Genomic DNA, 13788 nt, shown 5'->3' on the forward strand with positions numbered 1-13788 from the left:
AACAACACACTAGCTGCCTGGTTCAGCTTTCTTTGCTGAGATCTCTGAACTATCGTCCATGGTGAGAAACTGCAGCCGGCTTTCTCGCACCCCAATTGGTGCGCTAATTTCGGCACAGGCAAATAGGTTTCAGTGTACATTCAAGAAAGAATACCTGCATTGCATTGCTGACGTGCTAGCCTGGGAAACCTAATTAAGATCTGGAGGGGGAAATATTAGGTCTGTCTGTGGGAGTTTCCTGTAGTATTATCTGCCCACAGTCCCTATGTCCTTCCCCATATTTCTGCCAACCTCTGTCAGAGCATCTCACATCTTCCCTTTCTGCCCCCTAATGGCAGAAGGAGAAGCTCATACTATGCATAGAAGGAGAGCCCTGAGATGCCTGGGACCTGGAGAGAAATTCTGGGTTTTCCTTTTCAGTGCCTCCCATTTCCAGAGTCACTATGAGAATGCAGTAGTGTTGCATCTAGGCAGAGAACCAAAACTGTCACACTTCAGATATCAGTGAAGTGAGGCCAGAAGAGTTTAAAAGAAACCTTCATTGGCCCTTCAGCCCTCACCTGCAGAGCAAGTGTCTAAGGGACAGTACAAAGAGGCTGATTCAGATAGTGGCAGCCAATAAGAAGAAGAGTTAGGAGTTGGGGAGGTGGGAAGGGAGGAACAATATAATCCTCAAGTCACTCTTGGAGTCTGGATAGGGAAAAATCTCACCTTGTCTATCTATAAATGAGATAGCTCTTAAGTGGGTCATGTGCTTAGTTTCTGTGTTAGGTAGCAGAGAATTCCTATCATTGGCAGTTCTCCTGCGCTGCTCCATAGACATCTCCAAGAGGCTGGCATTGTAGATGCTGTGATGATCACCCTCATAACAAGTGCTCAGTCATAACACTAACACAGTGGCACAAGCAGAGAGAGGCTAGGCCTGGGGTAACTGCTTGCACCCTTCTAGCCAGTGATTCTTCACCAATCTCATAGGGTTACCTGCCAGGCGAACCTGGGATTAGGGTGAGTAACGATCCTAGGAGCAATGATCCCCAGCCTGGGCTGCCTATACACCTCCCACTCCTGCTGGTTTACAGCCCAGTGGCTGGATTGAGAATTAGCAGCATGGAGATGGGGTGTATATATTTATTCAGGGTTTCTGGCAGTTGGGTCAGTTCCCAACCTCCAGCATAGGCAATGTGGGGTTCTGATTCATTAGAATAGTTTCTGCTGGATCAGATGGATTATATTCAATGTAGAATGCTTTCAGTGTGTTCACTTTCCAGCTGTATATTATAGCAGAGTACATTTAGAAATATGCACAGTGGTATGTACGTAGCATATATAAAATGCAGATGGAATCAATACTTCTATTATCCGAGTGTTGGCATCCTGCCGATGTGCCTCTGCTAGACCATGATTAATGTCTCCCTGATGAGAATGTGATTTACTGGACTTATTGCAACATTTGATATTTTTGAGTGTTGGAATGCCTCTATTTTGCATTCAGTGCCATGTACTGTTGAGAACTGGCTGCAGGTCATGCTTCAGAAGAACATCCTTCATGTGGCATAGCTCAGATAATGAGTTTATGTGCAAATATTATCCTTTCCAAGGTATATTATGTGGGAAGCAAGCAGAATAAAAGATGTATACAATTTGAGGTAGAATTATGTTTTTAAAAGAGAATGGGGTGATTTGTTTGACAGCTATTTCCACTCTGATTAGATAAGAAGCCGTTAAGGTCCTTGTATAGAACTATGACCATTGTTGGTTTCATAGTGATGTCCCTCCTTATCCCCACTCCATCTTTATCTAAGACTGATACAAGAGTGCTGTATCAGGGAAGAGTGTTTGGATCTGAGATCGTCTGTGCAGCTGACACAATGATGGGCATTTGGGGCACACAAATGATATTTTCTTGTTCTGGCCTCATAGGAAATGACAGTGGATGATGCTCACATCAAAACTATCAATGTCCTGGCCATGAAACTGGAAAGACAGAACAAGGAAGAGGTGAAGACAATATATCAACGCCAGAAGCAGCTCAATGAAAAGTGAGTATACATTCCAGGTTCTGGACGCTGGAAAGTTCAGTCAAAGCTGTTCTAATGGTTTCATGGCAGGAAGGGAAGGGTAAGCTTCTGCTAGGCTGGGCTGGGCTGTACAAAGGCTGGGGATACAGACGGAAATTTTCTCCATTTAAGCAACCTGTTCCACAGGTATGACCTACAAAATGCTAGCTTCCACCTCTAGCCAATAAAGCTTCTGTAGTGACTGTCAATGCATCACTTCAATTGGCCAGAAGGGTTTCCCAATCAGCAAAGCAAAATTCATCTTTCCAACCTTGGAGATGAACATGCTTTCCCCACAATCAAACCCTGCTCCTGTGCATGGTAGCTTAGAGTACTTCCAATTGGTCATTGGGTTGCCCAGGTGAAGTTTTAACAGGATGTCTTGCTCCCTTCCTGCTCTTGTAGACTCTCGTGGCTGGGATGAGCATAGCTTGGATTATCAGGGTAATAGAATCCTGGAGATACAGGTGGTGAAGCCAGCCTTGGATACCCAGCCTGACCTCTATATTTAACAGAATAACTCCATACCTCATTCCCACTAACATCTTGTCAAATTGTCTCTGTTTAATATCTGCCCTAAGGCAGGTTTTCTAGCTCTTCTCCAAGCTGCTGACCCCACAGCAGACTCTCTCTCCTCACAATAGATTCTCATTTTCTCCTTGTTTTCTCCCTGTGGCCACCATCTCTTGTCCCCAGTCTGACCCTGTCTGGCTCCAAACTAGTTCCATCCCAACCCCCTGAAAACCTATATTCCTGGCCAACTTGTCCCACTTCTGCTGGCTCACAGCCCGGTGGCCAAATTGACAATGAGCAGCATGGAGATGGGATGTATGGGTTTGTTGAGGTTTTCTGGCAGTTGGGTCAGGACTTGTTCCATGCAAGAGTCCCTCCACAGTACTGGGAACCCCCTCTTATCCTCATCTGAGATCCCCTTACCTACACTCTAAAAAATCCTAGGACAGTCACTTTCCAACATATTAATTCTTTACTTATGAGATGTATCTGGGCTGCTGTGGGAAAAAGGAGTCCATGGGTGAGGAAGCTCAGAAATCCCATGTTTGAATGCGATCTAGCTGCAGCTCTGGAAGTTCTGATATTCATGATCTCCCCTAAACCTGACTTTCAATAAAAGGTGGACCAGTTTCCATGGTAACCTGAATACATACAGGAGGAAGCTGGAGGGAGCCCTGGAGATCCATGCCTTAATCAGAGAAATTGATGACATCACGGAGAGAATTAGTGAGAAGGTGAGCTGCTCGTGATTGTGTTAATTGAACGGGTTTCACCCACTGAGAAAAATCACTTCATCTTGAAGATAAGTGTGCACCCTGTAAAAGTGGATAAACTCCCATCCGTCCAATCATTATAGAGAGAATGAGCATTTAGAGGTGATCTATTATAATAGCCTCTGTGCAAAATGGGAATGGCAAAACCTCTTTAACCAAACTGTAAATTATGAAGCAAACTCAGCCAGAGTAATATACTGCTTCACTATCCCTGGGGTTGCCTGTGAATCAGAGTCTGTAGAAAGACTGAAATGCAGGCAAATATAATGAAGACTTCTAGTTTGAAGGTATTGATAGTAATTGTCAAAAATTCCAGATTAGGGTCAGAAATAAACATTTTTCAGTTAATACTGAAATATAGATTGCCTGGGACTTTTTAGCTCAATGCCTAGACATTCAGGAGATGATTGGATACTTTAAAAGGGACATAGCAAGGTACAGTGGATAAGATACTAGACTAAGTCAAGAGATACAGGGTTCTATTCCTTGCTGTACCATTGACTCAATGTGTGGCCTTGAGCAAGTCACATAATCTCTCTTTGCCTCAGTTTCCCCATTTGTAACCTGAGAATAATAATACCCATCATTGCTTTTTGCTTTGAAATCTATGAAAGAAAAATGCTATATAAGGACTAAGTATTATTATTTCACATGTATGATTTTATATCATTTGTATATGACTTTATATATCAGCAGACACACATACAGTAGCACTAGTTAAACTTGCAAAAAGAAAAGGAGTACCAGTGGCACCTTAGAGACTAACCAATTTATTTGAGCATGAGGTGAGCTGTAGCTCACGAACGCTTATCGGATCCAATGAAGTGAGCTGTAGCTCACGAAAGCTTATGCTCAAATAAATTGGTTAGTCTCTAAGGTGCCGCAAGTCCTCCTTTTCTTTTTGCGAATACAGACTAACATGGCTGCTCCTCTGAAACTTGTTAAACTTGGTAAACAATTTGTTGTAAAATTTTCCATAACAATTTTTGCCAATTAATTCATGTTCCTCTTACGTCTCCAAAATGTCACTTCTGGCAAAATTTTGAGGACGCAAAAATTCCCCTCAAATTTTCACAAAATGCACTTACATTGCAATTTTATGTAGGATAAAGTCCCATGTGTAGTTGTCTTTGGCTATTAGCATTGTGGTGTATGGGAAATAGACTGGGAGGGATGAAGCAAATAGAAAGTCTCTCTCGTGCTTTTGTGCTTATACACAAGCCTGCAGTTACACACCAAGTCAAGCAGGGTTGGAACTGGTCAAGGAGTTCTGAACTCTTGTTCTACCCTCATAAGTGGCACAGAGAGTTGTCACGATCATTGCATTGTTGAAATTTAGGACACGGATAAAAGGAAGGTTTTAAGAGCGAAGGAGAGAGGAAACATTTGAAGGAACTGAGATATGATCCTGTCGTTTTTCTCCTTCTTCTGCCCTACCCCCCAAGAGTGCACTGATACAAGCATTGGATTACGGGAAAGACGTGGAGAGTGTGGCAAACCTGATGCGACGACATGAGGAAATGGAGAGGGAAATCAGTGTCATCAAGTCCAAAATGGAGGTCAGAGGCTGGGAAGGTAGAGGGTACAGAGTGGGGCTGCTAAAACAATGCTCTGTTTTTGTTTCTTTGTCTATGCTAAAATGCTTGATAAGCTCCTTCAGAGAGGCTTAGTACAAGATGAACTGGGAAGGGAACATAGCAGATAGACAATTCCAAGGTCCTCAGAGCAGACTTCTTTATAATGAACTATTGTAGTTCCTTTGTGTTCCCCTCAATTTGTCATATGAAATGCCCACCCTTCTGAAGTACTAAAGCTGAGAAGGACGGGAAGGTATTATTTTAGCGTATTATGTTTCTCTTATTTGGAGATGGTTCCACATCTCAGTGCTGGATTGGACCTTCCCTGAACTTGTGGAAAGTATGGATCCAGATCCCTATCACATCTTTGCAACTTGGCTTCTATATCAGCAATGGACTAAACCAAAAATTTGTATCCATTTCTGTTCTAAAAAATGGAAAAACACAGTGGGCACAATTTCCAAGTGTCGTCCCCTAAACAGAATGTCCAAATGTCACATTTTAATGCTCTAAGCAGCTTGTATGCTTGCAAAATTGACCTTTACATGAGTAAGGGCTAATATCTGGATCCTGTTCCAACTTCAGAGGCAGTAGCACAGGTTGTCACAGGTCCAGTCTGTACCCCGTCCTGGCCATCCACAAGGCAGTTGTAAGGAGAATTCAAGGCTCTGGATTCTTGAATCCCTGAATATTTTAAGTTTCTAGGGCCTAAACGGGATAGAGACACTGGCCCAACGTTAGGGTCCCTAGGCACACTCGTGAAACAGAGACCTATCTGGCACCCCTTTCTGAGAGTGGGAAACAGCTGTCCAGCTTCTTAGCCCCTTTGGGTACAGGGCAAACCTTCAGACTCCCATATACTTAAACACACCCTCTCCCAGAACCCCACCAAAAGGTGTGAGCCTGCTGATTTACCATTTGAGTATCTCTGGAAGCTAGTAAGTAGTTGAAAAGCATTTGATACAGAGAGACGCTTTTCCCAGAGTCAGTTGCTTTTTCACTTAATCATGTAAAGCACAGGAGAGTATACATCATGTATAGAACATGACAAACATCCTAATTGCAATGACCTTCCCTACCTCACCCTTCCCTTGGGAGTCCTTGGGGAACCATCTGGGCTCAGGAAAGCAAGCAGGGCCCCCTCCTTCATGCAGGTCCCTATATGCTGGGTTGTTTTTCTTGCCTCTCTAGCTGGATGCAAAATGGCAAAGACCCAAACAAATCAGCTCCTCCCAATTTATAACTCCTAGCCAGGGCCGGATTTGGCACAGTAGGCACAAGACTAAGAGCACCGGCGTTCTAGGGGCTCCTTACCTCTCTAAAACTGTGTGCAACACAAAGGTCAGTTGTAGGCGGGGGGTGGGGAGGGGGCGTGCTGAAGATGCTGTGCCTAGGGTCACGTAGGTTGTAAATCTGGCCCTGCACTTAGACCCTTTTGTCAGGCAACATGCTTGCCTGCTTCCCGAGGTCACCAGAGATCTCTGCCAGGTGACTTCATTGCCAAAGCAACTTCTCCCTTTCTAAGCTTCATTCGGAGCCATCCTGTGGTTTAGAGCAGTTCCCCTTCAACGGAAGAGCACTTCACTTCAGCAACTCTTTCTTGCTATTCTTTTGCTACCAGTCTTTGGAATTCCAGCACAACATGGAGGCAAATAGACAACAGAGAAGGGAAAAGGCTGCATGTTCAAAATGGAGTTTGCAGCCTGGTAAAGATAAATTCATAAATTGTAGAGAGATTCCCAGTTAGTCACGCAGGTCACATGAGTTAGTGTTCCCAGTTTAATTACCAGCTGGAGATTTAAGGATAATTGCTTATTTTGAATGCGTGTTTGGAGGCCACACATTTATCTCAGCTTTCTTTGGAAAAAAAAATGCCAAGATAGAGAACATGTGATAAATTCATAAAATAATACCCCACTGGTTAATTTTCGTAATATAAAAAAGCTGATTATTAGTGACAATCCTATATATTTATTGTCTATTCCACACATACGATTAGTCATGTCCTGCAGTAAATTTAATGTGGGATGAGTATCTTTTCTGATGATTCTACCCCCCTCGCATATATATATATATATATACACACACCCACACACACTTCCTTATGGATTAAATCAGCCTGGCAAAATTCTGTTCACCAGAGACAAATATGTTTTCTTGGTGGGCAAGTAACATTCTTCCTTCTACATTTTTCACTATTTATAAATATATATGTTTCTTTTCATCTTTATGGTGGAGGGTGGGGGATCCAGATGGTAATCCTGGGCAATTTGGCCAGGCTGTGTTAAATAATGCCAGTAGAACCTCACTAAATAGCACTTCAGTAAACCACAAACCCACATTGAAAATGATGTTTTGTGACCACAGTTTACTGAAGCAGAGACAAATGAGCTTCTGGTCCTGTGCTGAAGGTCAAGCCGGTGTCAGTAACATCATGTTCTCGTCAGGCCAGTGGGAGTGCATCACGTTACTTCCTGGCAGTCACTGATGCTCTGAAACAGAGCTAGGAATTAGCTGCTGGTGCACCTCATTCACAGCACAGTGTAGGACTCAAACTGCATCCATCCACAATGGGCCTGCTCCCATTTGTGCAGATTAGTGATGTTCTGCTGTACAGTTGTTTAAGGCAGTATCCTGGTGGTTTGTTTTTTCACATGCTCTCTGAACTGCAAAATTCAGCAGTGGACCATGAGTCATTTGGGAGAATTAGAGGTTCTTCTGTAGATTTTGTTTTGTTTTTGGAATATACATTAAAACCTGTAATCTACAGCCAATTATCTACCAACATTTGTTTTTATTGGTTTGATGCCCCTACACTGTGAGGTTGCTTTGCCTCACTTGTAGCTGCCGTCACTTCTCATTCAAGTCACCAGTATGAAAGGACAAGAAGAAATCCTGTTTTAGCCACCTCTCATGCCAATGGTGTACATCCCAATAAAGCAGAGAAGCTTGTCTCTCTCACCAACAGAAGCTGGTCCAATAAAATATATGACCTCGCCCACCTGGTCTCTCTAATATCTTGGAACTGATACAGCTACAACAACCCTGCATATAGAGGAGAAAGCGTCCTTGTTACTTACGGGTGAAACGTTCAAACATCAGTGCCTAAGTGGTGCCAATAAATGTTCTCACACACACAGAAAAACAGCATCTGTAAGTGTCAATTGACGTGTGTGTGAAAAATAGCATAGAGTTACTTGGTTTGTGCATTTGGATGATTATTTGCGAACAAAAATGTGGAGTCTGCACGCAACAACTGCCTGTGTATAATTTGTTGCCACAATTTTGGCACCCATGTTTGAAAACTGAGCCCTTAAAATAAGCCGCATGCCTTTCCTCCAAGCGATTGAGTGGAAAGGCTAGCTCATAGGAACCAATACGATAATTAATCTGAGTAAACGTAGTCCATTATAACTCTCTCCTCAGACACTGGAGTTGGAATCTTTCCGCCTTTGCAAGAGGAATCCATCCATAAATGACAAACTGAGTACAAAGCAAAGAGAGATGAAAGACAACTGGCTACGACTCCAGGGGCAGGCCAAACAAAGGTAAAGCCTTCTACCAGGCTACTATCTGAATCTCTGTCAACAGAAACAGAGCTGCTCCTTGGGGCCCTGAAAGCAATTGCTATGGGCCACCAAAGTTCTCTGGGGACTTCATACAATATCCAGTGCAGACAGCTGGGCTTTACTTCTGCAGCAGAATGTGGTTACTTTAATGGAATTTAAGTTCCACATACATATTTTTTATGTAAAATGAGTCCAGTAAGACTGTGGTTTATCCCAAAAATAATCTCTCTAAATTCCCCCAAATCCTCTGACCAGCCCTGGTGAGATCACTGTGTGCAGCAGTTATGTCTGGGTGGGGACAGAAGATTGTTTCTCAGGCCCATCCAAAAATGCAAAGGTTGGCTCTGAGCAGGAATCATCACTTAAGGGAGTGGCTGTGAAGGATTTTATAGTTGCTCCAGTTCTGGCTTCTCGTGAGGAATCACTGAAGAAATAATGTCATCATGGTGATTCCAAAGCAGTTTGCAGCTACTGTGAGCTCAGCTTAACAGCAGCACTATAAGGAGTTGTATGGGAATGCTGGATGACTTGAAGCTTACAAATTACCGCAGCCTCAGCTTCTCCCAGCACGAGCTTTGTAGCATAGTAGATCTCAACCAGGGGTACACATATCCCTGGGAGAACAGAAAGGTCTCCCGGGGGTACATCAACTTATAAAGATTTTTGCCTGATTTTGTAGCAGGCTACATAAAAACCCCTAGCGAAGTCAGTACAAACTAAAATTTCATACAAACAATTACTTGTTTTTACTGCTCTATATACTATAGACTGAAATGTCAGTACAATATTTATATTCCAATTGATTTATTTTAAAATTATATGGTAAAAATGAGAACATAAGCAATTTTTCAGTAATAGTTTACTGTGACACTTTTGTATTTTTATGTCTGATTTTGTAAACAAGTAGTTTTAAGTGAGGTGAAACTTGGGAGTACACAAGATAAATCAGACTCCTGAAAGGGGTACAGCAGTCTGGAAAAGTTGAGAGCCACTGTTGTAGAGAATGGTGCAGGAGGAGGGGCTGTGCAGGGAAAGGAAGTAGACAGACCGTGTATTGACTAATGCATAATTGTCCTTCATGTGGCAGGAGGGAAAAGTTGGCAGCTTCCTACCAGTTGCAGAAGTTTAACTTGGAGCTAAAGGAGCTGCTAGATTGGATTCAAAAAATTAGAGGCTTAATGGAAGCAGGGGGCCTTCCTAAAAGCCCAGCTGAGGCAGACAGCATGATTGAGGAGCACTGTGAGAGAAAGGCAAGTAATGATCATTGCTTATAATTGTATCCCCTGGAGAACCTTCCCAGGGTACTGTGATTGGAATTACTCACTGCAGGACACCTCATGACCCTGGTGGACATGCTCTCTGTATCAGATCATCCTCTCTCTTAAAATAAACAACTGAAAGATGCCAGAATATCATCTTTGGAGACTGAAGGCATCTGTGTATCCCCTGAACAGATACTACATGGGCTTTGTGCCCATTCGTGTTTCTCTAAACAAACCCATTGGTGTGCATTAATCCTGAACTGGAGAGTCCACCTCTAGATATAAAGAGGTGCTTCAGTATCCAAGTCCTTGACCACTCTGCTGAAACTGCTAACAAGGGTGTCAGTTAGCACCAGTTGTTATGAGTTATGTTCTGCGATACAGACAGATATCCACTGGGAAGTGGACTGAGATCACCAGCTTATTTCACACAGGGCACCGAATGGCCAGCAGGCGGTAACTTTTTGTTATCCAGTGATGGCAAGCTGAAATACTCCTTATCCCAGTGCAAATTCCTTGAGTCACCTAGTCCCCCTTTTTTGCAGGTTTCCTACTAGGAATGGGATCACTAATCAGCTTTGCAAAACAATGATCTATAAATATCATACAGTTACTACCTCTTCCTCATCCCAGCTGTTCCATCACTGTTTATCATGCTATTCCCCCTACCTTGTCAGATTTCCTTTACAGTTTTGTTACCTTTATGAACAGGCATATTCCCAGAATCATTAATGAAAGTTATGAATAAAAGTCCACATACTCTGTGGGTCCCAGCACTAACAAAATACAATCCTAATTAATCTTCCAGATCAGGATTTAATAACAAACCCCTGATATTCTCCCTGTGCTGCCAGTTTTCTCTCACGTCAGAAACTATCCAACAATGTTAATAATTTTACAGTGCAGTACAGGTTTATTGTACATTCCAAATTTCCAACCATAAAATTGACTGTAATTATTAATGTACACAAAGTTAAAAGCTATGCCCTCAAGGCCTAATAGTGATGGAAAAGTTGGATCTAAGAATCAGCAATGTTAATTTCAGGTGATTAATATTCCATCAACTGTCTGTAATGTTTTACATGTCCATCTTACTAAAAAGTGAGTGCACAATGGTATTTACTGAACAATTATTTTATTTTCAAATAGTTTATATTGTAACTTCCACATTAAATGTATAGATCTCATAGTAAATTACATTTTCTACTTAAGGATTCATTATACAGACATATTGCTACCTTTTTCTCACTTTAGAAGAGAAGTTTAAACATGTTTCACTTTAACACCAAGAAAGAGGGTTAAACAATGTCTGTAATGCAATAATTTGCTGTCAATTTATTTGGCAGGAGACAGGAGAAGAGAAATCTCAAGTACAGTTTGCCATCTAGGGGCCACCCTTTATGAGAGAAAGGGATGATATTATGCAAATTAAAAATCCACATCCATTTAATTCTAAACATTTCCCCTTCTGTTCCCAAACAAATCAGAATCTTGATTTTCAGGGAACCGATATCTCTTGGAGAAATAAGGGTATTTGTTTTCCATATTTATTTGCTTAGACTTTCCCTTGCTGTTTCAGTGACATAGCACAAAGATGAATGGATATTAGTATTGGAAGGTTAAAATACAGTCCATTTCCATTTCCTTAAAGACCTAGATCCTGAATAGTTGATTTTCCATAAACCTTTGACATCAATCTTTCTAATGAACTTTAGGCGGAGATTGAAGCCCGAATGGAAAGATTCAACTCACTCTGCAGCTTTGGTCAGAAACTTGCCAACTCTGGTCATTATGCAACCCCTGAGATCCACCAATCTCTCTCCAGATTGCAGCAAGCCTTGTCTGAACTGATCCAGGCATGGCAGGAGCAGTATGTAAAACTGTTTCAGGCCCAGGACTTACAGGTAAGTGATCGACAAAAAAATGTAGCATCAATGAACCTTCCTCGGCGCATAGAGGGATTTTGAAAAGAATGGGCAGACTTAATTTGGAATTAGCCACAGGTGGTGAGGACATATGTGTGCATACCCATCTGATAATGTATCATTTATCTATTACACACAAAAATATATTATAAGAATGTTATTGAGGTTGCAAAGTCAAGCACTCAAAAGTTAGGAATGCCAGAATTAAGGTTGCCTGTACAACCTTAATTTGATCCCTTTGTGCATATAAGAATGGCCATGTTGGGTCAGACCAAAGGTCCATCTATCCCAGTATCCTGTCTTCCATCAGTGGCCAAAGCCAGGTGCTTCAGAGGGAATGAACAGAACAGGTAATCATCAAGTGATCCATATGCATTATGATACAGTGTTTAATTAGTTGTTACTTTCTCTACAGTGCACAGAATGGCTGGTGCTCAAAGAATGAGCAGCTATTCAATATTTAGTTTTCTCCTCATTGTTCAATATGTGGCTCTAGGCCTTATTTACTGCACACAATTCAAACCATGCTCTGAAGAGAGAATGATTAATGTCCTCATGGGATTTTCTATGGTGCTCGTCAGTATACTGTCCAAGTGCTTCCACTCTTCTATATGGCTCAGAAACATGGACAACTTATGCCAAACATACCAAAAGAATAAACAGCTTTCATATCAGATGCTTGCATAAAATTCTTCAAATAATATGGCAAGACAAGGGTGACAAATGTGGAAGTATTAAGTCTTGCTAGTCATTCATGGGAATGTTGATTAGTAAGAAAAGATTCAGATGGTTTGGACATGTCAAGCGAATGCCGGATTACAGAATCCTAAAGAGTGTTCTGTACTCTGAAGCTCACGAGAGTAGAATTTATTCTACTTAATTAGGACATGATTCTAATTCCTTTTCTCAAACTGAGTAATACCTTACTCCACTGGGACTCCTCACAGAGGATGGTACTATTCATTGTGAATAAAGGTATTAGATTCTGATGTGCAGCATTAGCACATATGCCACTGATATTTTTGTTGCATATGAGAAAATCCATTATCCTGAGTCTAAGTAGTTGTTTATACCAGCAAGAGAGTTCTGTTAATAATAGCTAAATACTTACATGGTATACTTACGTACACTGTTTACGTACACTGTTTACGTACACTTTTCATGTTCAAGGCACTTGGTCTATTGTAGCTAATTAATCCTCACAATAGTCCTATAAAGCAGGTAAGTATTTACCAGCTCCATTTTTACAGATGAGCATTATCCCTATTTTACAGGCTAGAGACTGAACTTATGGTTGCTTTTTCTCCCCTAAACAGAAATTCTTTGGCTATGTGGAGCAGAACGAGAGCTGGCTCAGCAGCAAAGAGGCCTTCTTGGCCAATGAGGATTTAGGGGTAGGTGAGCTGGATAATGACAGCATTTCCATTGGAGCAGGGAGACATCAGTGAGAAGATAGGGGAAGGTGTGAAATACTCTGACATCCTGTGAGCCTTTTTGAAATCCCCATGTAGCTCTTCCTCATGAAAAGGTCCCCTCTGCATCTTGCTGTTTATGCAGAATCCTGTTTCTTTTATTTGTTTTGTACACAGAAGGCTCAGGCTTTCAACATCAGATATAGTGAAATATTCTACCCAGCTCTGTTAGAGATGGAAGCTGGAATTACATTTGTGACCTGTCACATATGGCCCAGGAAAACATATCCATCTTGATTATCACTACAAAAGGTTTTTTTCCCCCTCTCCTACTGGTAATAGCTCACCTTAACTGATCACTCTCATTATAATGTGTATGGTAACATCCATTGTTTCATGTTCTCTGTGTATATATATATATCTTCCTACTGTATTTTCCACTGCATGCATCCGATGAAGTGGGTTTTAGCCCACGAAAGCTTATGCTCAGATAAATTTGTTGGTCTCTAAGGTGCCACAAGTACTCCTGTTCCATATCCATCAGTGTAAATAACATGGAATATGTCCGGTGTTGGTGTCTGGTGTCTGTCTCTCTGGGGTTTCAGTGTGGATGTACACATGAACAGTACCATCCATTGAAATATAGCAGGAATTCGTAGGAAGCCATATATTTTCCATTCATCTTCAGCTCATGAATGCA

General features: G+C 41.7%; 1 protein-coding gene across 1 annotated transcript in view; it reads left to right on the forward strand.

Annotated features, from left to right (window-relative positions):
- SPTBN5 (spectrin beta, non-erythrocytic 5) overlaps positions 1-13788 on the forward strand; it is a 143786-nt gene that overhangs the window by 92975 nt on the left and 37023 nt on the right. The window contains exons 40-46 of the mRNA XM_077819983.1: positions 1921-2039; positions 3190-3304; positions 4789-4902; positions 8347-8468; positions 9577-9739; positions 11467-11655; positions 12993-13070. Of these exons, the coding sequence (XP_077676109.1) occupies positions 1921-2039; positions 3190-3304; positions 4789-4902; positions 8347-8468; positions 9577-9739; positions 11467-11655; positions 12993-13070 (900 nt within the window). The remainder of the gene's footprint in view (positions 1-1920; positions 2040-3189; positions 3305-4788; positions 4903-8346; positions 8469-9576; positions 9740-11466; positions 11656-12992; positions 13071-13788) is intronic.

The sequence above is a fragment of the Eretmochelys imbricata genome, chromosome 6, assembly GCF_965152235.1.
Source record: "Eretmochelys imbricata isolate rEreImb1 chromosome 6, rEreImb1.hap1, whole genome shotgun sequence".
NCBI lineage: Eukaryota > Metazoa > Chordata > Testudines > Cheloniidae > Eretmochelys > Eretmochelys imbricata.